Source organism: Macrosteles quadrilineatus, unplaced genomic scaffold (genome assembly GCF_028750875.1).
Source record: "Macrosteles quadrilineatus isolate MER2022 unplaced genomic scaffold, UCM_ALF_1.0 Scaffold_2__2_contigs__length_208266976, whole genome shotgun sequence".
NCBI lineage: Eukaryota > Metazoa > Arthropoda > Insecta > Hemiptera > Cicadellidae > Macrosteles > Macrosteles quadrilineatus.
In genome coordinates this window covers 10,426,033-10,453,674 of record NW_026542595.1, presented here as the reverse complement: position 1 = coordinate 10,453,674, position 27,642 = coordinate 10,426,033, and the positions used below count along the sequence as shown (strand labels likewise).

Below are 27,642 nucleotides of genomic sequence, written 5' to 3'. Positions count from 1 at the left end.
TCCACGTTTATGTAATTTATTTAATAGTTTGAAATATGTGGGATTTTGATTGTATCAGCACTTCAAACGGAACCATATTTGGCACCATCCACATTTGGTATGGATTTGAGCCTTATAATTGTTAACGATTTTAAATCTTTTCGTTTGGAACAACAGCTGTCTCAGTATGATTATGTGTATCGCAAGTCCCATGTCTCTCTTTAAAAAAGTTACTTTCGCTTACCTATTCCAGGTGAAAATGGTGCAGGGACATATAAGACTGCTTAAGGTGTACAAAACGTGGTAATAAAACAAATTAGAAATTATAAATAAGTAGATACAAAGGGTGGCAAAACTAAATAAAAACTAAAAAAATCAATCGCTATGAGAAATTTACAAGAAAAAAGTAGAAAATTAAAGATTAATTTGATCATAAAATATATTACTTGTCTACCGTATTTCGAATAAAACTAAAAATAACACTATATTTTAATAGCACTAGAAATTGTACAAATAATTACTCATAATAACAGGTACCAAACTATTTAGTTACTATTTATGCAAAGGAAGTTAATAAACTTCGCTGTTGAAGTTGTCCACTTAAATGAGATTGCTTAACTTGTGCAATTTCACAACGTACTGAACAAACTTGACGTGTGTTTTGTTGTTTTGCGTGTTAGCATTTTAGGCATAAAATTAGTTACAATGAATTGCAGGAATCTTTGAGATTGCAGCTTGGAATTAGTAGGCCAGTTTTTTTTACTATTAAATTGTTAGTTATATAAATATTGTAGATCCGATGTGCCTTATACGGTGAAAGAATTAAGTAAACGTGCAAGTTAGCAATATCACTTTTGAAACAGTTAAAAGCTTTCCACATAATAGAATACTAAACTATAGAATACTAGAATAGAATCTGAAACTATAAAGATTTAATAAAACTTCATTACAATTATTGTGAGACCATTCTGAATTACTTATAAATTTACTGTAGCCTAATATCAAGTAGCAATTACTTTTTAAAATTAGCTCAATTATTGAATACGTTTTATTTTTTATGTTTTAGTGGTTAGAAATAATGTTTACAAACTTCAGTTCATGTGCTTATTACTGGGTACTTGCTCAGACGAGGAAATGTTATATGTTTAAGTTTGGTTTGATTACGAAAACGTTAACTATTTCACTGATGAGGCAGTAACCTTATTCGCTCGTTTGACGTCACTGCGCGGCGCGGCGCGGCGTGGCGGAGGCAGGTACAACGTACAACATTCAATAAATCAGTTCCGGTAATGAATCAGCTGATATGAACAGTGTTAGTTACGCTGTCAGCCGCAGCGACAGTCAGCGCTAGTGGCTACTTAACTAAACTTATGACTTATGACATCACATTACTACAATGTAATCGAACAAGAAATAAATTTCTTATTAGTAAATTTTGTATTCTGAAATAAAAAAAAAAATGTTCAAAGTTCGAAACTAGGTTGTTCCTGGTACGTTAATTTATTTGAAACTTATAATATCACTAAGAAACTTTGGTCCTTATTATAACATAAATTAATTAATGCTCCTATTTGATCAAATGTTGCATATTATTTCCTACACACTTAGTTCAATTTGAAATTATTCCCACACTTTTGATTTAAGCTCGTTACAAGTGGTTATATCAATATAAACGCTCGTAAGGTAGAATCGTGAGGGCGAAAACGAGTTTAAGAATACAACTCTTATTGTAAACGAATTTTTACACAAGTTATCACTCACGTTAAAAGGCTTCTGTATAAAACCACAACCTTTGAAACCTTATTACCAATGGAAATTACACATGTGAGATTATGGATGTTTCTATACAGTTTTACCTTTGTTTTACGTTAAATATTACATGGATAGAAGTAAAAATATGAATACATTTGATAAATAATTGCTATAAAACTTATATTTATATCTATATTATATATTTAAATTTATTACATTAAGTAAATTTATTATACTTGTTCTTATTTTAGATGTTAGATTTTAGAAATTTTTATATAACTAGGAATTCGAAAAAAAAAACAAAAACAATAAAAACTACTTAAAACGTGCTACAATCGAATAATATGAAGTTGATACTGATCATACTATTCTTATCTTGGGAATACAACAAATTATTGCGGAATAAGTCTAGAGTTTATAATGCGTGAACCAATTTATTTATCTAAGAGCCTGCGTTGTTAGATGGAGACGTCAATTGTAACAGATCCCAAGAATCGCTGGTAGATGCATGTTGAATAGATGATTTGATTGATGAGGTCTGAGCCGTCACATCGATGTGTGAAATTCTCATGAAATTAAGCAAGCAAATTGAGCAAGAGGCTTGAACTTCTTACATCCCCAAGTTATCCCAAATATTAATATTTGTTTTTTAAGTAACTAAAATGATAAAACTTGGAATAGAATATTGGAAAAGGTATTGTATAGGATAAAATCGCATCCCTAATAAACTTATCTGATTGGATAAGACGGCTCCTCCAATTCTCATTTGCGCTATATATATGGTATGTCTTATTAGGTAGACATATGGATAGTATCAAGAACATCCGAATGTTTGCAATTTAAATTATTTGAGTTGTAAATATAACTGACCATGTGAAATTGGCAAATTATTGGTATAAAATATTGGTAACAAAACAGACCTTACAGACCATACCTACATACTTAACGTAAAATTTCCTAACTAAGTAAAAACGACAAAAATAAAAAGCCTTTCATACTAGTATCAGTACTTGAATGTTACATCAGTTAATCAAGGGATGAGAAAATAGCTCGCTATCAACTAAGAATATTATTCCATAGCCTATTCAATGAAATTCACTTATTAACCTTTCAAATGATATAAATAATTACAATAGTGACATAGTAAAGTAAATTCAAACTAACCAAAACTATAATATTCCTAATCCGATAGTCATCTTGGAATGGGATCATTGTTCTAGTTTTGCGGCTTTGTTGAATGAAAACCTACAAGCACCGTTCATTTGCACAGCAATGTTCTTTGTCACCTTGTGGATTGTCCCTTAGTAGTTAGTACTGTCATCATACACTACACCCAAGTTGTATTTTTCGTTATACGCTTAAGCCTTATTTCGGCCGTTCTGTATAAAAACTCCATCAAAATATTTCACGATGCGCAAACTTAACAAATTTAGACCTTCCCACATACAATGTTTATGAAGGACGCAACATAGTAGCGTCCCCATCTTAAATAATTGATAATTGATTGATAACATTTATTGATAATATTAGCCAAATAATTTTAAGCCTAAAAAATGAGCCATTTGCACAGAGCAAACAGACCGATTTTTCAATTTGTTGAGTTTCCTAGTTACTAAGAAGAAGTTTTATGAATGCGAAGAAATACAAAACTGAATAAAATCTAAATAAATATCACAAATATTTACGTAGAGGCATTATTTTTCTAACCACAAACCTCGGATGTAAAATTTATAATTCAAATTTTGATTCTGTGCGATTACCCTTAAATATTCAAACACGTATTTGATAATTTCAACATGCAAAGGTTAAGCTGCAGTTTAAGCGGGAAGGAAGTTATTAAACTTGGAAGTTGTCCACTTACTTGGATCGCCTCAACTTAAGCAATTTCACATCTGACTGTGCACTGTGCAGACGGAGAACGGTTCACATGTGTTGTAACGGAGTTCAACTTGTACACTTCGAGGTTTAGTATAATGGCGAACATCGATCCATTGCAGTTTTGTTAACATGTAAAATGTGAGACTGAACAATCAATGTATGTTTGTATTTTATACTGTAATTTGTTTGTGTAATCATTGCAACGGTTTTAATTTTCTTTATTTTTCTTCGATTCATAAATGAGTAGATTAAGTAACGCGAACAGACATATGATCAAAAATATCCAAAGGTTTGCAATAGAAAGGATTTGAGATGTGAAGATAACGTAGAATGGTTTAGTCCCTAAGCTGTGTGTAATGTATATACTCTATTACTCTTAGATCTTATGTCAAAGCCCTCGGCTGAACTTAACGTCGCCATAGCTGATGATGACACCATCGTGTCGAAACATGCCCTAACCTCCACAATAACTTACAACTGATCGATGGTTTTTGGTGAGTCAGAGTGGATAAAATATACCGTGTTGAAATTTCTTCACATCCAAGCTTTTCTGGCAAACAATGATGTTGCATGGGAAACACACTAATTAAAGTATTTTTGGATTACTCAACTTTTTAAATGTGGTTTTGAAATACAAACCTAACTCACCCAAAATAGAATTTCACGGATATTTGTGCTAGTATAAAATGTTGAAGGGATGATGAATACTCGGGTAAGTCAATTAGATTGAAGAAATCCTGCAATTTATCACAACAGTAAATTGTTAAGCATTCATATTTAATATGCATGTTTTACTATCTTATGCCAGATATGTAGCTAGATACAAACCAAAACTAAGTTATCTCATGACTGTTAGACCAGTTGAACTAAACTTGAGCACTTTATATTTAACTGCACAAGCTTGCACGGAGAACATCAGTTTGATGCGGCATCGTAAGTTCTGATGCAGGAAGGCCAAGTGGTGAATACAAAACGCATTTTGAAGCTGCACACTTGTACAACTTGTGGAATCTGACAGTACAAAGTTGTACAGTTTACGTAAGTTAGCATTTACATCTACATGCAACAGATGTTTTGGTAGGAAGCCAGTAACTACCACCCGCGTTCCTATCAGCTACCGTATTGTTATATTGTTTTCTGATATGTTACAAGTCTTTAACTATGTTACACATGCATTTCCTAACTATACTATTTATGTAAAGTTTTCTCAACACGATAAAACCTAAAATAAGAAACAACAACTTAATTGGAACACATTTGAAAGATTCGTACACTATATTTAGTTTTTGTTCAAGGTAGACACAACGTTTAAACCTATACATGGACATCTACACAGGTAAAAAATAAGCAATGAAATCTATTAGTTTCAATCAGTTACGAGGCAATAAAGTCCTTAACTAAATTCAAGATAGGATAATAAAAAAAAAAAATATAATAATAACAAGTGAACTAAGTGGACTAAAAACAATGCACGTTAAACTGTAATCAACTATCGGTAGTCAACTACTTATAAAAATGATTGAGTTTAGTTTTACAACATTCAAGCAATTGAGAAAAAAATCTAAATTAGAAAAAGGTAAATAAAAAAATCCTTAAAATAGCCGTATTATTTCTTACAGTACAGGACGCTGGAATTTATATTACTTAGGGGAATCTATAACAGTTCTTCACGTTTTTGTTTGTTATAGACACAAAGGTCCACATTTAGCAAAGTTCTTTAACCGCTTTTACCGGCCCTTTAGCAGGTGTGTACCTACAGAACTTATATAAAAATATAGCATTTCTGTTAAATCAATTTTTGGATACAACCATTTGAAAATTTAGGGTATCAACAATAAAAATAACTCATTTGGGGAATTTTACACTTGTTTAGCCATTAAATAATATAGTGTTATGGTTTAGGATATCTGCGTGGTACCCAACTTAATAACCTTTGAATAATATATTTAAGAATTATGCATTCATCAAAGAAGTAACAATATATTGTAAAAAAGTTACCTTTCCCATGATCACCAGTTTATTTAAATAAGCTAATTTTTCTGTTAGTGTGGACAAATTATTTTTCATAATTCCAGAATTCAAATCATTAAAGATAAGAGAAATATTCTTTAATTAAGACAAAGTGGAATGAAAGTAACGATGAAACGACGATGGTTAGATTAAGCTTCTGAAGAAGACTAACTTAATTGGTGCGGTTAAAAATAATTGGAATTCTAATAAGAGTTTGGTATATATTGTAGATGTCTTCGAACAGCGCCATCTTTGTGATTAAAACATTACAGTATAATCTGCAGTTCCATCATTGGAATTAATTTTATGTGTTTGGATTATAATTGGACTTAATAAAGATTTAAACCCTTTTTAATCGTATGTAACTGAAGTAAACTTAATTCTTAGAGACCGCCAGGTTTAATATGAATATATCCTATAAAGTGGGATGACAGACACATTGGGATGTGTATCTCTAGAATGTGTATCATACCACATTGTAGAGGAAATAGGGGAACTACCATAAGATGCTAACTAGATTTAACTAAAGGCATTTCAGTTCGTTATTTATAAAGAAGGAATATAGAGTATTATTCAAACCAATAGCTATTTTAATTAAAAACGTGAATATTATGATCCTTTTTTTTACAAATACATAGCGAGGGAAGTAAAAACAATCTCCTCATCTTCTTAATCTTTTATGCTAACTTACATTAAATAAATTTTTGTTTTTTATATGTTTTTTTTTATTTTCCGCTGTATATTATAATGATTTAAACAAATATAGGTTATATATTATATTTATTTATTTAATAAAGTTGTTGGATCAAATATGGTACTCGGCCAATTAAGTAATGCAACACGTAATATGGTACCTTAGAATGATCAACATCATAGAACATTAATAACAACTTTAAAATAAAAGAACATATTAGATGGAAGAAAGTTGCACTTAAATATAACAAACATATATTACTCCAAAGCATTCGACTCAATGGATCATGATATGATGATATGCTGAATGCACTATTTTCCAAAATAAGAGGCTAAGTTCATTTAGCCATGAAATCACTACATGGATTTGATCTTATCTTATCGACCAACTGCAGGTTAGACTTGGAAATGAGAAATCTGAACCCCTCGTCAAACAGCAAGATGTTCCTCAAGGCAGCTGCTTGGGCCCTGTTCTCTACACACTTCAAACAGCTGACTTTTCTAGTTGTGTACAAAACTGTACAGAACACTTGTATGCAGATGATTCTCGACTTCACTTCTCATATGAGCCTAATCTCATGAAAGAGGCAATTGACAAACTCAACGCTGATCTGAAGAACATCTCTAAGTGGTCATAAACTGAATCTTAATAAGTGCATTGTTCTGCATATAGCACCTCTGGACCGAGTGCAGACCCTGTAGGTTGCCGGAGTGTCTGTCTGTCTCGATGGCCGGAGTCTAGTGGTGTGTGAGAAGGCAAAGACTCTTGGCGTAGTAATTGACAGCCACCTGAGCTTTTCAGATCATGTCACTTGTGTCTCCCAGCGTGCCTTAGGGAGACTAAGAGGTTCAGAGGCTTGTTGGTGAAGCTGCAAAATTCCAGCTTGTGCAGTCTAATACTGTCAGTCTAATACTGTGACTAATACTGTCAGTATTTTGCGACTGCTTCTTCGCATATGGCAACATCATTTCTCAGGAAGACATCAGCCGGTTGCAACGTCTACAAAACTCGGCAATCCGCTTCATTTTCTGTTTGAAAAATTTTATCATGTCTCTCCTTATCGTGAAGTCGTTCATCTGCTTCCTGTTGACGCCATGTGCAGGTTGTTAACGTGTTTCATGATCCACAGAGTGTTGTCTCTTTGTAAGCCCGACTATTTACGCGAGATGCTGTCTCTTCGCCATGAGGTTTTCCAGCACAGGACACGTCATGGTGGGAGGCTTCACCTCCCAAGAGCTTTCCTAGAGATTGGGAGGAAGAGCTTGTCTTACTTTGGACCCTCATTGTACTGGTCTACCCAACGGTCTGAAGCTTGTTGCCTCTAACAATATGTTAAAGACAAACTTAGAGAGTTGTTTTTAAGAAATGTTTAAGGATATCCTAAGTGATAGAGGCCAAATAATAGCATAGGATAGTTTGTTATATAGTGACTAAGTTTTTTTTGTAAAACTTGGGGACCGGGAAACGCTTTAATAAAGTCATTTTTATTTATCTATTTATTATAAAGAACGCTTTGTTCCCCAATGATCAGCGAAACAAGAAAAATAAAAATAATAATCCTCAATTAAGGCCAATATTATAAGAAATGTTCCTTAAACGTGACGTTAGGGATTGAGTGGTGGAGGGTGGCTTAATTGGGAAGCGGAAATAATTGCAATTTGAATAATTGTTTTGATCGACGCCAGATCTCATATCTGGGCGATGATGAAATATGCAAGATTGGGTGATCTAAATCGATTTTGCGAAAATATACGACAGTAGATTACTTTATTTGAATTTTTTAATTTGTTTAAGATTATAAAATATGCCTAACTAAAGATATTTTAATATAAATTAATAATTATTTGTTGATTTTTAAACTTGTATATAACATTAAATAGTTTAAATGTTCAAGGTTTAAAATTAAGATTTTCTGCTTATTAATATGATACAAACCGATAATAATCTTGAAGTTTTTATTTAAAAAGATTGCTATATAAAGTAAACGAACATGAAATAAATGCAAGAATATAGAAAACAAATTTCATTTTCTGAACGTGTTATTAGGCTAAAAGCAAGTGTTGTATTCGGTGAACATCGAATACTAATAGTCGGTCTGTTGCCGATGTTGTCACCACTTCGAGAATCCATCCAATGTTTTTGTAGTAAGCAGTTATTTCCTAGTTATGGTTCCGTAAAACTAAGTTTACGTAGTTAGTTTCATTTTACAATGTGTTTGAAAATCATGTTAATTTTTTGTTTACTGCTTGTTTTTTTTTTATTGAAACATAGCCTCTCACTAATAAAAGTTATGCCCATGCATGCATTTATTTACACAAAGCAGAGAAAATAAAAAAAAATTGAGAAGCTTTCTTTGATCTTTTTTAGATCAACATTTTTAGAAAACTATTATTTGGTAAATAGGAGCCTGTTAGGATATTTTTATTTGTTTAAGGTTCAATGGAAAATGAAGTTGTGGGTAGTACTAATTAGTAATGATTAGTAAAACGTCAAAATATGTACCAATTACTTGGGCAATCATATGTGAAAACACCTGGTATGTGAAAAAACAAGCCGCATTTGTTTGTGGTTTGTAATGTAATCAAATAGAACATTACAAAAAGAATCTTTATTTTAAAGATCACGATAAAAAAATAGGTACTTAAGTATTATACCGACCATACTGAAAAACTACTTCCAAGTAAGATTTTAATTGGTTAAAAAGAATATTCCTAACCTAGCCTAACCTAAACGAAAGACTAAACGTGGTTAGGTTAGGTTAGTTTATAATATTATTAGGTGTGGTCGGTATAATACGTTAGTACCAACAATAATCTAGAGCAGAAGGCTGCCATGCAGTTTTAATTCCACAAACGGAAGATCAAGTAAAAAAAGAGTTATAATAATTCCTAGCCAAGGGACTCTGCATTGTTCTAAGGCTTTGTTGGCGGTCCCAAGTTCACATTCATTACTCGACTTCTGTGCGGCTTATTTCAACCCTTGACTTTACGCAAAGAAGCTTAAAAATTGTAATTAAAGAGACTTTTTAAAACTATTTGACATTTTCATTGTTATCATTTAATTTATTAATTCGTAAGCCTTGGCAATTTTAAATTCAATTTTAAGACAATGTCACTCTTAGACTAATTAGTATTTTGTTAGGCCTACAGTCAATATTTTGATGTTGAAACCTATCAGTAAACATCGGGGTAAAAAAGTTATTTGATATGAATCAAGGCAACGTTGCCTTGTATGAATCTTAATTGTTGTAAAGCCAAATTAAATTTTAAATAATTAAAAAGAAAATATCAAATTCTATATTTAAGATTTTACAGTTTCAAGTGGTTTATATTTTTAAGCAGAGAACATTTTATTTCATGGGACAAGTAAGGACTAAAAACAAAATTGTTATGTCAAATACAATATCGTTTTTTTATCTTAAGTTTACAAGAGCACTGAGCATGACACGACATATATTTTCCTCAGAATTCAATCCTGATTGAAGCTAAATCTCAATAATATGAACAATGTTGTTATTGACCTTGGATAAGGCTCCAATCTCAGTATATAATCAGCTGCTTTGTTTGAACATCCTTTGGAGCCATGCAAGCCATCATAAAGGTAATTCGTATTATGGAAGCTTAAAACCAGCATGACATTTTAAGGGCAAGTAAACACACGCTTTCATTTATTGTACATAGGCTATGATTTAAGGACATAAAGGATTAAAAGTACATCATTTTTAATAATCTGAGATAAAATAAAGGAGAATATTAATAAGTAATGCGAACACAGTGATTGCATAAACATCACTCACTACCTATTCATTACTATTTGATTAATAATTACCAAATATTACCAAGACATTATTGCCATAATGTTTTTATATGTTACACAGGGGAGTATTTTGATTACAAATAACGACACGGTATTTAGATACCTCTAAGATATCAGGCCACCATAAGCGTTTGATTGTAGAGCTAAGTCAATAGGAGTGCTCCTACCGCGACGCTTTATTAGAAAACCGCACATCGCTCTATATATCTCTATCTTCCTCTCCTATCCTACACTCACACACTCGAGCACTATTTACTTACATTTGTGTGGAGTACTTCGTGATACAACCCTTAGATGTAATAAACTATCGTGAGGTGGCAGTAAGCACGATTTTCTAGTTTCTATTTAGTTAACCATACCTAAACACAAAAAATATTGGTTTATTCGTTAATAGTAGTTGAAGATAGTGTTAACGACACGAGTGGAAAATTTAAGGTACGAACCTTGGCGAGTGCCTTAAAAACATCTATGAGTGTCGGTATAGTAGTTTACGCATCAATTGTGTAAAGTAACGACACGAGTAGAACATTTAAGGTACGAGCTTTGGCGAGTGGCTACAAAACATCTACGAGTGTCGTTATAGTAGTTCACGCAGCAATTGCGTAAAGAAAGTATCAACGACACGAGTAGAACATTTAAGGTACGAGCTTTGGCGAGTGGCTACAAAACATCTACGAGTGTCGTTATAGTAGTTCACGCAGCAATTGCGTAAAGAAAGTATCAACGACACGAGTAGAACATTTAAGGTAGGCCTACGAGCTTTGGCGAGTGCCTTAAAAACATCTACGAGTGTCGCGGGTAGCGTGCGACGGTGTTTTAATTACTAAAAATCACTACTCATAACTTCTAAGAGAGGTTATGTTTTCGTTTATAACCTCTCATTGCCACTGACAGTGATGCAACGAAACATTGTACCAGACACGAATTGCACTACTCAACAATTAAATTGGCCTGATTAGTTGATTATTTAAAGTTCGGATCATTAATTTTACTTCTTCTCACTAAATTCTTGAACCTCATTGGTCCGTTACCCGTGTTGTTATAAGTAAAAATATGCTGTTATGAAAGTAAACAATGCTGTTATGTGAAACTGTTTGAACTGAACCGAAAGGCTACTTAAAAAAACTGCCGTAGGTAAAAGCATATTAAAGACTTGTATAACAATAACATAATCCCCATTAAGAAAAAAAGATGTATGATTTTATTGTGCCAATGAAATGTTTTTGTTATATTTTAGGACTAAACATTTTACCCCCTAAAATGCCCTAGGGGATATTAATTTGAATTTAGTGGTAGGCAAAATCATGTTACTGTACAACTTTACCGTTTGCTTGCATTGGAGTAAAATTAGCACTGTCACTCTTTGTCGTAGTTATAAAGGGTGGACCAAATAAACAGGGACAATTTTAAAATGTTATTACTCAGCTGTCATAAAGGCTGGAGAGTTCATTGATGCGACAAAAGAAAGTTTATTGGATGCCATTTAGTGTATAGTTACTATGGATCATCAATGGTTACCGCAACATCGTGCCTTTGTCATAGAGAATTTTTTGAAGAATAATTTGACTTTCATTTCTACTCAACGTCAATTTTGTTTTTACTTAAACATTGGCCGTAATGGTGCAACCCCAAAGCGAAAAACTATTTAAAGTTGGGTAAGTAATTTCCAGAACACGTCTTCTGCACTCAAAGTCAAACCTAGTAAGATACCTCGGACTGTTCGAACGCCGGAAAACATTGAAATAGTTCGCGCGAGTGTCCTGCGTCGAGCGTCCAAAGCCAACCGTTTGCAAAACATTGCATTGAAATTTAAATTTGCATAGGTTTAATTTTGAGTACAAAAGCCGTGTTTAGGACATTGTTTACCCATCTTTGAGTAGTTTATTCGGTTTGGGGCTGCACCATTAGGGCCAAAGTTGAAGTGAACACGAAATTGACGTTGAGTAGAAATGATAGTCAAATTATTCTTCAAAAAAGTCTCTATGACACAGGCACGATGTTGCGATAACCATTGATGATCCATAGTAACTATACACTAAATGGCATCCAATAAACTTGCTTTTGCCACATCAATGAACTTTCCAGCCTTAATAACAGCTGAGTAATAACATTTTTAAATTGTCCCTGTTTTTTTGGTCCACCCCAAACCAATATGTAATGATAAAAATATTATTGATATATAACTACTATTAGTTATATATCGATGGTACCGTAACAGTAATCACTCACCTTTTTTCCATCTAGTTCGTGTGTTCCTTGTGATAGGACCTTGTCTACACTAGAAGGGTCTGCGAACGTTATGAATCCGAACCCCCTGTAACAGAATAACGTGTTAGGTTTGAATTGTTTATCTACATGCTTCACATATTCATCCTACCTTAAAATGTAACAGGTTAATCAATACAAAACTAACTTATTTTTAAAAAGTAACTAGGCGAATTTAATTTGTTTCTTAAGAAAAACCAATAACTTGTTTTATTTTTAACAAATCCACAACATTTATACTCTTTTTCCTAGTTGAAAGCAAATTTCACATACTTTATTAAAATAGTCGTCTTGGATAAAGGCACAAGTTTTTCCGTAAAACAACCTTGCAGAACGTATAATATCACGTTCTTTCATGGCTGGTTGCTAATTTTAGAATATTGAGAGGTAAAAAATCAATTAGATATTTTGGTATGCTATTTTAATTAGTTCAGCATATGCATACTTCAGGCAATTAGACTGTATTGGAATGAACCCACCTCAAAATATGTATCTTAGAACCTTCAGAAGGTCTCTAAATGTATACGCCTTTCTTTACCTATACCAACTATAAGTTGTGAAAACTGGCCATTGAAACGAAAACCCCTGTTTACGTTCAATGCATTTTTGTAGAAAATTTTTCCTTAATGCTATTGTTAAAAGAAATTGACGCAGAATGCAGACATATATGGAAGCCAAGTACCATTTAGGTTACCAGTGGCCGCAGCAGTAAGTAAGTACGGTAGGAGCTAAAAGCTAAATGCAACGTTGTCTCATGATTTTGGAAAAAACAATTAAGATTTCCGGTAAAAGGAATCTTTCCCCCAGTCCTTTCATATTTGAAATCTTTTAAAAGTTGAACTGCAAATAGGAGAGAGCATTCTAATCATCCCCTGCAGAAGGGGGGGAAAGTTTCGGACAAGAAAGATGCGTTGAGGGTTAGCTCAGGACGACGACATAATTCACCGTCCCTAACCGAACCTTTGAGTTGTAAATCTACGTTTGCTTTACATTCCTTTCTTCTGCCTGAACCACGCACTCGCTTGTGTTGTAATGTATGTAATGTTGGGTCGTTGTAGGCAGACGCAATGAAATACGATCACCGGTTCTAGATGTAAAATCTCTACCGTTCCAGAACCATTTACAAGCAAATAGTTTGCTGGAGAAGGAATTGGTTATCTCTAACTAACTTCACTGCTAGATGTTTTACATCTACAGAATATATGTAATTTCTTACACAACATATACAATTGGGTCCACGTGTAAATTAAACAAACAAATGAGATAACAATAAAAAGTTTTGTAGCACAAATACCTGTGCAGGTTTGAAGGTATTAAGTACGAATTAACCATCTAGTAATAAAACTTTTTTCGTAAAATTTTGTAAATATCTGTCCTAATTCTAATATAAAATTAAAATTAAAGAAATTTACGGTCTCGCGATCATTAGTTATCAATTTATGGCAATACTTAGTATTGCAAAAAATAATACAAATTATTTAGGTTACATACATAAACATGTTACATTTATACTAAGTATCATAACAGTAAATTCAAATAACGCAGTAATTTGCAAACTTTTAAAGAGAGTACTATTTTACGTTTGAAACTACCAATTTCCTGCCGTATCCCCCATTTATCATGGTGGAACAAATCTAAAGAATCAGACAAAGTAATTTACTAGCTCTATCGGCTCAGTGGTCGTAATGTTTTTAACGACTGCCGTTAATCCACAAGGCGAAAGGACCATTACAGTTCATCGAGGCATTCCGACTTTATATCTGTGTTTCAATCGAGTAAATGTCTCCTTCATTACCTTATTTGTAGGGGCTATGCTGTTAATTCTTTTGTATTAGAAGAAATGACTATCGACACTTGGGCGAGATTACAACCCCACGAATGTTCGATGCCTAAACATTGGTGTAAGTCTGTAGGATATAGACTGGATAACTGTTAGGATACTGGCTATAGATAGAACTGCTGACCCTACAACATTGCCCACTAAACATCACAGTTTACGTGCTATTAATGCATTGGTCTGGCAGTTGTAAAACACAAATATTTGATTTATAAAGACGATGGATAAAAATTTCATCTTAAATTAAATGTAATAAAGATGTTTTAACTTCATCGAAGAAACTAATAGGTAAACATACAAAATAATAGGCAAATACCTAAATCATAGTCAAAACTTAGATAGTATTAAAAGCTAGAATATGAAATGCTATACACAGATCTTTCAGCAACGGGTCAGCGAAAGACGAACCACTGTAAACTAAACCTTTGAGTTGCAAATCAACGTTTATATTACAAACTCTTTTTCACCTCCGTCATAGTCTTGGTTTAGTATATTTACATCAAATTTTAACATTTATTTTTACTTCGCTGTTCATCTGTAATAAAATGTTAATCAAATGTCGATGTGCATTGTGCATAGCACATGATATGTCATATGATATGAATCAGTTATAATTGAATGTATATGTCGGAATAGGACTATTACCATGTGTCTTTTTATATGCATAAATTTGAAATAATCCTATGAAAACGTTTTTGCCGTTTTATTAACGTTTTATTAAAGCTTGAAATAAGATAGGTGAAAAAGGCCATTGCAAAAAACCTGCAAACCAAGCAGTTAAAAAATAATCTTACCTGGACAAATTCATAATAAAAGGAAATTCAAACTTTGACCCTACTATAAATAAAATTGGCATGATTAAAACATTATGGGTATGTTTATTCAACACAAACTACCAGTTTTGTTATCCGTTGATAGCTGAAGTCGCCAAGGGAGGGAGAGAGTGTTTGGATATTGTTTTACGACAATTCACATCGCGGTAAAGTTATCTAGAGTAATGCAATTAATAGCTCGCTGTAACCAGAGCAATTTAGCTAAGGATAGCGTACTTCTACAGGGACAAAGCGACTATAACGGCTTTTGTAATGAATCACCTGACAACCCTCTTGTTCTGTCGTTTCAAACACTAGGTTTTAGGATGGTTATAAATATCTTTAAAAAAAAAAAAGAATACACGTAGAATATTAATCAGGATATTATACAAGAAAAAGTCATGCTAAATCTGGTACAGTAGAGTAATACTTGTAATGAGTAAAAATAAACAAATCGTTACAAAGTGTACTGGGTTGTAATTTGTAAAAAAAATAATTTATGCTGTAAATCGATGCATAAGCGAAGAAACGTTAAATATGTTGGCCTTGAGAAAGTATAGGTAATCTGTCGATATTACAAGTAATAAAAGACTGTAATGTTTAACTGTAGCAACACCCAGGATCTGCCAACACAAAGACCTCAGCACCCACTGCTGTAGGTGCAAGCCACGGATAGACGGACAAAATGTGACGAGCTGGAATGTTCAGTTTTATCCGGTTTAATGGCACCATAAAGAAGCGGACCGATGCTTAAACCACTTTTGTCCATTATATCCGGGACGTTTTGCAGATTGTTATATTGAATTTGGTAATAAATGGAGTACATCCCATAAATTTCGCAACTACCAACTACTGTTAACAATGTGGTCTATGAAAATTACCATCGTTAAATATCAGTTTACTTTACTGCTGAGTTTTACACCCGGCAAGCTTGTTGTTGTTAACTACTTCAAAGACGGCAACTGCCGTACTATAATAGATATGCTGTTAGGGTACTTACAAACTTCATTATGCTAGTGTTAGTTAATATATTTGATTTAAAAGTACTGTATATTTTATATTATTACAAATCCTTTTGATGGCAAGATTTATTTTCGTGTTGATTTAGAAATGTCCTTATTGAACACACCCGAGCCAACGTCAGGTTTTCACAAGTAAATATTTATGATTTTTAATACCCACACGTTATCTAGTCCTCATTATATTGTATTCATTAAGCTATTTGTGGTGAGCTTGATCAGTTATTTTTATGTCTACTAAAGATGGCAGTATATAGTCGCTTGTATTATTATAATTATTATTGTTGTTATTATTATTATTAATATTATTCAAATAGCTTGCAGCTAGAGAGGTATACAAGGCGCTGCAGTGTACAGCAAATTTTCGCATGCGAGAATAAACTAATTAAAATTGAAAATTGAAATTGTCATTATTATTATTATTTTATAGGACTTAGTATTTATTTATTTCAATTTTATCAACACTTTCATGTCAAATGTAGTCATTAAACAAGCATGAGTTGAGGAATGAAGATTTGAGCTACATAACCTCACTTTTTACTTCCATCTATTTTGATCTGAACTGGACTGGATCATTGGTTTTTTTCTTTTTTCCCAAAGTGAGGAGACAGGATAGGGGAAACATTGTTAGTTTTATTCATAAAAGATACATTTTCATACCTAAGTGTTATTTAAAATCTGTATGCACAAACTTGTTTGAAAAGTCTTTTGGTAGTGTAAAATGCTAATCACTCGTTGTTTTATGAGTATTCTTAATCAATAGTTTGCATGAATTCCAACCCAATTAAATAAATGTATACATAATATGGAATGGTGAAACTGGGTGACAGAAGCATTGACGGCCCCGGGTTTTAACACGGAGCTACCAGCCCGGCCCATAACTAATTATTCAAATAATACTATCATGAAACACACACATATATAAAAAAAACATACTAGCTCAAAGTCAAATATAATAAAAAAAATAATAAAAAATATAAAAAAGTAAAAAAAGTGTTATTCTTCAAATTATAGTTGTTTATTATATATTATTTAATTTGAAAACAAAACAAATAGATTTATACTATGTACCTGTAAAAGATATTATAATAAGGTAATGGATATGAGTTTTACTCTCAAATAGCTTGCAGCTAGAGAGGTATACAAGGCGCTGCCGCTGCAGTGTACAACAAATGTTCGCATGCGAGTAATAAACAAATTGAAATTAAAGTTATTATTTTTATTATTATTATCATCATTGTTATTAATATTATTTTTATTATTATTATTTCCTTTTCCGCTGATGAAGGAACTACAAGTGTCAACCCGTAGATGCTATCACATATATGTATTGTTGGGAACATAATTTAATACATAGGGCCATAGATTGATGAGGGAGAGAGGGATATCATTTTAAAGGTATTTTTTCCCATCTCATGTAATAATGATTTACACTACATCTAATCTGTTAATGAACAGAAAGATACGATGACCTGTAGTAATACCCCTTAGGTTTTGAAGGGAAAAGTTAGTAACTATTAAATTCAAACTTGTCCAAAAATGTGTTTTTAAAAGCCAAAAATCAACCGATGTTCACGAACTTGTATCAACAAAGTTACAGATAACACTGATAACGTCAACAAGCGACACTGAGCAGAATCTAACATGAAGATCCAACGTCATTAAACAAACATGCGGATTAGTCTCCAGTTGTAAATAACAAATAAGAAGCAAACAGAATATTTAAATTTGTTGACAATGTATTAATGTTTCAATGTAAAAAAAGTCTAAAAATCATACCAATATTAAACATGCGAAAGTCTTTTGTTTGTTGTTGTTGTTTTTTTTTAAGTTCAATCACGCATTAACTACTGGTCGGATTGAACTTAAATTTGGCATGATGACAGCTTACGTTCCCGATTATAGATATACTCTTATATCAAAGATCCTTACGGGCTACGCCCCAGTGGCTTTGGAGATTCCCATGTATTCACACCTTATCAGTTTTCATATTTAAAAGGAATTAAAGACTTTTGCTAGATATTTCAACTACACAAGTTGGTTCCATGATATGCAATAGCATTATACAGTTGTAGGGATTACCAATAGAGTGCAGCATTATAAATTATTTTGCATTTATGACAACAGCTAATTTGAACTAAGCAGCAACAAAAAGCTGTGATACAAAATGGGAACTGTCCAAGTAGGATTGTTTACAGTTATGCTTATGTTTTTGATCCATAAATAATTAGAAAAATCGTGCCAATATTTGGTAATTTAGCCTACTCTCTTTTCAATTGTTTAGGTGCAGTGGTAAAACATTATTGTGGCTATGGTAGATGTGTTATACTATAGCATACCATAAGAACCACATTTTCTTAAACCGTGTCATCTCCCTTTAAAAACGCAAAGCACGAGTATAACTGCAATAAGCATTTTATACATAAGTATAAACGATATCTTTATTGGCCTATTAACTCCAACCCCGTATAAGTACACAGACAGGTACTCTGCTAGTAAATAATCAAATAGCCTCTTAATAAGGTATAGACATTAAATGAGCAAGCTAGTATACGGTATATCATAGATAGTATATAGAGTACATAAAAGTAGACTAGAGTAGTGTATAGTCTATATAGGTCATTACAGGGTAACAAAAAAGTCCGGAAACTGCTCTTTTGAATTAAATCCGTAAAGAAATTCAAACCTTGTAAATCAACTTATATGTGTGAAAACTACTTTTTGCAAGCATTACCATTTTTTGACTTCCCACCAGGGGATGTACCATGATGAGTAGATACATAATCTTTAATGTAAGCATAGGTTGATATGCACATCATTTTAAAGGGCTGGTCAACTGGAGTTCATCGCCAGAAACCGCAGCTCAACTGGTTCATCCGTTACAAAATTCAATATTCAAAACAAATAACCCGGGTTTCAGCTCTCTAGCTAATGTTGACTTCGAGTATTTACCAATACTAAGGCCTGTGCAGGTATTTTCTGCTAGAACTTTGGACAGCTGCCATTTGTGTGTGTATATAACCCACAACAAGGCAAACAAATATCTAAGAAAATTAAATGAATAAATCAGTACAGAAGAACTTTTAGCAGTATGCTACATGTATCAGTAAAGCTGCCTCGTTGTTTGAATGAAAGATACAAACTAACTCAATCTGGGTCAGAAATTTGTATAATTTTGTAATTGATACAGTAACTCTAAATAATAAGCAACTAACTGATGTAGTAATAATTTTATTCCAAACATTTTAAGATTTTCAGATTTATCTCAGGCCAACAATCTCATATTATTTTACTTTAATAGGATTAAAGTTTCGTGCATGTATTTGAATACTATTCTATTATGGTATAATTATGTACCTACTCTTTTATCATGTATAAATAAAACAATGAGTTAATATCAGTAGACTACTAATTACATATAAGGGTATAATTGATTGTTAATGAAATGTATCAAAGTTATAGAATTATAATTTTATAACTAACATTTATCGAAACAAGCCCCGAGTTACCGTATGAACATTGGAAGCTAAAAATGCGATAAGCTGGAACAGTCCATTTAATGGTTCCATAAAGATGCAAACCGAAGCTTAAACCACTTTAGTTCATTACATCCGAACGTTTTATATTCTATAAACGTTTGCGGTATTTTATCGTGACTTTGACATATGGAGTACTGTACACATTGAGCAGTTAAATGTGAACTGTTGGAAATCAAATCTGTAGAACTAGAATGCTATGAACGTACGCAATTAGCAAATTTGCCAAATAATTGAATCTACAATATACATACAGGTATGTTAAGAACCGGTCCTCGATAAACGAACTAATATTTTACTCAATATAAAACGTATTTAAAACATTTATATTTTATTTATGTTTGTGTGTGTTAGATTTAATTTATAGTCTATAATGTTGTCAATAAAATCGCATTCAGTAAATGTAAATAAACATTAAGGAATGGTTTATACAATTAACTACCGTGAATGTAGTGAATGTAATAAAAAATGGAAATACATAGATGGATAGGCTAATGGTTGTATAGTTTAATCTTGTGTTTAAACGGTTGGTTAACCAGTTAGCGATTAACATAGACTATTAGTTGGTCAATGATCCTCCTCAATGGATAATACAGATAACGGCAGTGCAAGTTCCACACGGGTGAAGCTCATAAACAAAGCGGATCAACAACAAAGAGGACAAAACTATAGGGCGACAGATAACCGGTGTAAAGCCCTAATCATGGTCATACATGACCTATGTAACAAGTAAAGGAGGATGGAAAATCACCTGTGTAAAGCTTGTATTAGGGTCATAAATGACCTATGTAACAAGTAAAGGAGGATGGAAAATCACCTGTGTAAAGCTTGAATTAGGGTCATAAATGACCTATGTAACAAGTAAAGGAGGATGAAAAATCACTTGTCTAAAGCTTGAATTAGGGTCATAAATGATCTATGTAACAAGTAAAGGAGGATAAAAAATCACTTTTCTAAAGCTTGAATTAGGGTCATAAATGACCTATGTAACAAGTAAAGGAGGATGAAAAATCACTTGTCTAAAGCTTGAATTAGGGTCATAAATGATCTATGTAACAAGTAAAGGAGGATGAAAAATCACTTGTCTAAAGCTTGAATTAGGGTCATAAATGATCTATGTAACAAGTAAAGGAGGATGAAAAATCACTTGTCTAAAGCTTGAATTAGGGTCATAAATGATCTATGTAACAAGTAAAGGAGGATGAAAAATCACTTGTCTAAAGCTTGAATTAGGGTCATAAATGACCTATGTAACAAGTAAAGGAGGATGGAAAATCACCTGACTAAAACTTGAATTAGGGTCATAAATGTCATAAATGTGTTATTAGTGTTATTAAATGACAGTGAATGTTAGTGTAGGTTATTACATCATCAGTGAGTCCGGAAGAAAAAGGCAGAGTTTAAATTAACAAAGGAACTAAGCACAGCTGGTTGCTGTTCTTACCTCTGCATTGATGATTTAATATTTACGAGACAGACAATGTTTAGATTCTTTCACCAATACACTCATAAGGTATTACCATTTCATGACACTAGACAAAGAATCATTGGTGTGGATTGTGGAGTGATATACATTTCCGAATGATGTCCAAGTAAGTTAGTAGGTCTCCATCAAATTTTGAAAGCTCAAATTTAGATTAAGATTAAGCTTGACTGCAATCAACCTTGGCCAAATCAGGGCTAGATCTTACAGGAAGCAGTGCTTCAAAGTAGTTGGTAATGAGAATGAATGGTCCATTGATTTTATCTTCATATTGAGCTGAAAGTTTCATTTTTCAAATTTTCTTCGTTTAATGTACTTCAAATGTTCTAAAAATATATCCATCAACGTCTTCTTTCATCTTATGAGCTTCTTGAGGTTTTATTTTGCACAACCGTTAGTGATTCTTCATGCTAAACCTGTTGAATGAGTGGGTAAAGAGTGCCAACGTGGAAATAGGAGTTCAGATGGGCAAGAGCTCAGAGGCACAAAAACCAATGTGTGGAGTGGTAAAATATGATTATAAGAAGGAGAGAGTTCTAACCAATGTGTGCATATAATTTTAAATCATTTATATTCCGGCTAAAAGAACACACTATTTTTAGAACTGAACACACTATAGGCCTACACTAACTTCACTAGTAGTTTGAAAGAGGAAGATCTACAATACAATTACCGATATACGAACACGATCAAGCTTCGGAAACGTTTCACTACACAGTCACAGACGTAATATACGTAATTATGTGGCAATAATTGCTTTGACATGAATCCTTTGCCAGAATCGATTTGAAATTAATGAGCTTTATGGCGGCTGTTTAGATTTGACTGTGTCTGTCCGTTGTGGCCAGTGCTGTGAATCAAACCCATTGTGGCGGAAAGTTACGATATGATTAATCTGGTAACATAAATTTCCTCTCTTTTAAAGCTAACCAAGATACAAAAGTCAAAAATATATTGGAATGAGAAGTTAGTCAATTAATCAAGTATTTATAAAAATTAAACAAAATGTTTTGTTTTTAGTTTGTTACTTTTTTATATTATTCTTTATGCAACTAAATTGACACAGTGCCTGATAATTAGCTAACAGCATTTTAGTAATAAATAAATAATAATAAACACTTTTATTTGGTGTCCATACACGGATATTATACCGTTAAATAGTTAAGATAAAATTGAATACTGTACGTTTAAGTAGATTATTTTAAAAAGTATAATGTCATAAACTGTGTTTCATTAGTTTAATATACAGAGTGTCCCACTTGAGGGGTCTCAAATTGATTAGGCTACGGAAAAACGGCTTAACGTACAAGGATGAAATAAAATTATTTTCCACTAAATCGACCGTAAGGAATAACGTTAACTTATTTTTAACTTTTTTCCAATAAAGGGTGTGCCGAAAACTTAGGGTCATTAGTTCGAATCTCAGAGTTATCATATGTAAACATATGTCATGTTATACATCATTTTAAAGGTATTTAATTAACAAACATTTTGACGAAAACAGAAATGATCTTTTCCCGTTTCAAAATGGCGGCAGTTTTTTTGGGGGGAGGAGGAATCAACATGTTTTTAATACTTTGTGTTTTCTATACCAATGACCTTATCCGTTCTCCAGTTGAATTTTCTTACTCGTTATGAAATTAAGGGTTATCAAAAATAATAAAAAAACTGATATTTTTATTTTCAAATGTCCATTGTTCACATTTTTCAAATGGAAACATATCTCAAGTGGCACATAATTTTTTTAGGTTTTTTGAGAATTAACATTTTTGTCATTTGAACTTACTTTGATGGATTTTAGTTTTTGAGTAAATAAAAAAATCTAGTTTTCCTATATCAAATGCATTATTTGGGTTTAATATCCCCATTTCATTTAGGCCTAGTGTTACACTCAAATAACATGCAAAGATTTTTTTTTTTATTAAATTACCTGTTCAATTTTAAAAGGTCGTTGTGTGTAAGATGTTCAATATTTAACACCTACGCCTCTAACAGTATACGACTAATGTTGTATAAGTAGTCAGTAAGTAGTCAGAGGCCCCAAACTGCTGCCACAGCCATCATAAAACTTCACTCCACTACCTGCACTGTTGAATCGACCTTACTCCCCTGCCACAGCCATCATAAAACGTCATCCCGCTACCTGCACTGTTGAATCGACCTTACTCCCCTGCCACGGCCATCATAAACGTTATCCCGCTACCTGCACTGTTGAATCACCCTCATTCTTCTGCCACAGCCATCAAAAAACGTCATCCCGCTACCTGCACTGTTGAATCACCCTCATTCTCCTGCCACAGCCATCATAAAACGTCATCCCGCTACCTGCACTGTTGAATCACCCTCATTCTCCTGCCACAACCATTATAAAACGTCATCCCACTACCTGCACTGTTGAATCACCCTCATTCTCCTGCCACAGCTATCATAAAACGTCATCCCGCTACCTGCACTGTTGAATCACCCTCATTCTCCTGCCACAGCCATCATAAAACGTCATCCCACTACCTGCACTGTTGAATCACCCTCATTCTCCTGCCACAGCCATCATAAAACGTCATCCCACTACCTTCACTGTTAAATCACCCTCATTCTCCTGCCACAGCCATCATAAAACGTCATCCCGCTACCTTCACTGTTGAATTACCCTCATTCTCCTGCCACAGCCATCATAAAACGTCATCCCACTACCTGCACTGTTGAATCACCCTCATTCTCCTGCCACAACCATTATAAAACGTCATCCCACTACCTGCACTGTTGAATCACCCTCATTCTCCTGCCACAGCTATCATAAAACGTCATCCCGCTACCTGCACTGTTGAATCACCCTCATTCTCCTGCCACAGCCATCATAAAACGTCATCCCGCTACCTGCACTGTTGAATCACCCTCATTCTCCTGCCACAGCTATCATAAAACGTCATCCCACTACCTTCACTGTTAAATCACCCTCATTCTCCTGCCACAGCCATCATAAAACGTCATCCCGCTACCTGCACTGTTGAATCACCCTTATTCTCCTTCCACAGCCATCATAAAACGTCATCCCGCTACCTGCACTGTTGAATCACCCTCATTCTCCTGCCACAGCCATCATAAAACGTCATCCCACTACCTTCACTTACTCATACATCATCCTTACTTATAGCGAGACTTACTTCTACATAACCAGATTGTATAACTACTCTGTGTTTTGTATCACACTGAGCTGCCAGTCCACACGATACACAGTTACCACTTTAAGCGACTGTGTACAGTAGATGGCGATTTTATTTCTATAGCCTACATTTACTTTTTATTTCTACGTGTAAATATATTTTCTAGTTTTACCTTGAGTTAATTTCAAAACCATAGTAAATGAAACTCGCTTAAAGAATAAAGGCCTTTTTATTCATTCACTAAATTTTCGTTGGGCGTGTTACGATGGCATGGAAATTAGATGTATGTAAACTAGCAATCTTATTACAGCACTGACAACACGTTTGGTATTTTTTTGTAAATCACTAAAGAGAGTTGGTACAGCAAACTGGTGTTATAATAAAAATCTTATAAAAGATCCGGTTTTATTTGATATAGGCCTAATTTGTTTATCTTGCAATGATCCCTGGTATATGAAAGAACATTGGTAAAGCTTCTGCAAATGCCATATGATTATAATTACTATTCTTTAAATGTCGGAAAAGAGTAAGTTTCATAAAAGACAACATAAACATCCACAATATACCTATACCATAACAATTATAATCTAAAATATTATTAACTCATTTCGAAAAATTATATCATTTATACAATTTGTATATAGCTTCTAATACGGAAACGAATTAAGAAAAAGTAAGTTTAAAATAAAATTAAAGCAGTACATTCGACATTCGTAATGCGCCTTGCTCAATGCATTCGTTGTGAGAAATTGAAACACTACATGATACTAAACTGATCTGCTCTACTTTAATCAAGGTTTACGTTAATGTTATTAACTATGTACTTGCAAACGAGAGTTATTACGCTTTTTTAAATTCAACGCATGTTTTAGTTTAAGAGATGAAATATAACCAACACCTCATAACTTTAGGAAACTAAAAAATGAATTTTAATTAAATAACAAACAAGTGACATAGCAACGACGTATGCTTAAGAACGTGTTCCAAAAAAGTTGTACAACAGTATTTAAATGTACTTCTCAAATATATAAAAACACGCATAGGAAGTACCAATTTTAAAACAAGCCATATTTGTGATTTAGCCCTTGTTTAGCACGAAGGTCATATGATCTAATTACAAGGATAAAAACACAAGAATACATCGTTGAAGAATGATTTTGCCGAACAACAGCCGCGGTTCTGCCATGTATTTGTTTCCCTCGTCGCGTCGTCAGTAAGTGGCCCAATAGACGCGGCCCTCATGAGCGTCAACCGTATCGGAATAATTAGCAGTCTTTCAAACCTTATTTGCCATTCAGGGTTAATTTAATCCATCCACTAAGTTGTTTGATAAGGATGTATGTTTTCCCGCTTGGATAATGCACTTTTAGCCATTTACTAAAACATTTAGTAGTACTAACGAAAACAAGCGTGATTTTAAATCGAAATCAACTAATGCATTATTTTTCTGACGGGGTAGCTCTATTAGGATTTGTTACTAAGTTTATTTTTTCACATGACACTGTAATTAACTGAAATATTACATATTACATGTTATATTAATTATATATTTTTTATTGCCCTTATATAGGACCAATATATTTAAATATACAGTAATTGTAGTTGTTCCAATGATTTTCATTTGACCAAGTGTGTTTCCATTAAAACTACTGGATTCAACATGTTTGTCACTTTGTTGATGCCAATGTTAATACTAGCGCATCTACTTAAGGTAACAGCTATAATTAAAATAAAATTTCCTTTTTTGCTGACTTAAATTATTTGCAGGGAGAACATTATGATTTAATAAACGTTGTATTACTTAAATAGAAAAACAAGGATGTATATGTATATATATATATATATATAAGCTCAAAACTTCAACTGCATGTTTAGTGAAGATACAAATAGAGTATCTTACTCTAGTCACGCAAACAAACGATTAGTTCAGTCATGCAAATATCAATTATGTAAGACGCTAGGAAGTTATTTAATATAATTCACATTTAGGCTAATTGTTGATTTCTGATTCCCTTAGAATGCTAAGCATTTTTTTTTGTTTAACATACTTCGAATCACCCTAGAAGTGAAGGGTTGTACTTTGTTTTAAATAGTAACTGATAAAACTCGTACCGTATCGTATTTTATATGAATCCATTCATTTAAACATTAAACTGTACCTGTTTATATTTATTAAAAAATTATTCCTTAGTTGAATAAAAATATCTCAATGCATGTTTAGGAAGCATTTGATACTGTTTCTTTTATTTCTATCAGATACCGTCTAAAATACCAAAACTAGTCAGCACTCCTTTGTTAAACGTGCATTCATTTAAGTAAGTGATATAGAAGTGTTTTTGTTCGCGTCACTGGCTCATTGTTAGGCTCAACCCCATCATCGGTTATCTATTTCACTCAGAAAAGCTTGTTATCTTTTCACTTTATTAGCTTTCGGTCGCTTGATGAGCTCTTCTACTGCGAAACTATGCTGTTGTATAACAGGATAATAAAAGCTATTTTAAAATAGATATTGTTCCTTCTTAGGCATTGTGCCTGTATAATATTATAGCAATACTACAGGTAGACAGTAAAAGTTAACAAAATGTGACTAATTACGCTCATTCCTCCATTGTTACGTATTTTACCAGATGTTTTTCATTCATTTTAGTTAGCTTTTCTTCAATTTATGGTTGTAAAAAATAGGTCAAGCTTATTTTCATACGTTATATAGTGATGGTATCAAATATTAATTATGATATTAAATGATAACATACTAACTTCTATAGTCCCTAATCTTGTTCTGTACGGTAACATAAGTTCACAAATCCCTTATAGGATTTAAAACAAATTTGTTTAAGCTTTATCGATTATGTCGTCTTCTCGTATTTCCCAACTACCTATATAATTTACCATTGTGTACTTTGGTCCGAGTAACCTACTTCAAAATTAATTTCTTCATCTCCACAGGAAGTGGTGGGTTTATTGTTGTAGCCGAGTATCATCGGACGTCAGTCGTATCAGGTTATATAAGTCATCAGTAATGGAGGTTAGAGCCTCTAAACCTCGTAGCAGACGCCATAAAACCTCGACTCTCGCGTCGACGAGATTGACACTAGCCGAATATCTGATGAACCTCTCAATCTTCAAATCTTCAGGATATGATTCCAAAGCTAACAGACTATAATTTAGTTGAATACTAGGCGCTTTTCATTAAATCTTGAAACCAATAAAGTTGTTTGTTTTAGAACAAAAATTCATAAAATATATCAGTACTAAGAAGTTTTTCAAATAAAAATAAATAAAGGTTGAGCCGTAACTAAGATATTACCATAATATAATTATAGTAATTTAAAATTATTCTGCTAACAAAATACATTTCATAAAAAACATCTTACGCACCTAAAAAGTGTCATTTATAAAA

At 33.0% G+C, this 27,642-nt stretch overlaps 1 protein-coding gene across 11 annotated transcripts in view; it reads right to left on the bottom strand.

Moving 5' to 3' along the window:
* Nucleotides 1–27,642, bottom strand: part of LOC128986010 (RNA-binding protein Musashi homolog Rbp6) — an 802,253-nt gene that overhangs the window by 205,072 nt on the left and 569,539 nt on the right. For all 11 annotated transcript variants that reach the window (XM_054406067.1, XM_054406068.1, XM_054406071.1 and 8 more), the window contains exon 4: nucleotides 12,359–12,443. In XM_054406067.1, the coding sequence (XP_054262042.1) occupies nucleotides 12,359–12,443 (85 nt within the window). The remainder of the gene's footprint in view (nucleotides 1–12,358; nucleotides 12,444–27,642) is intronic.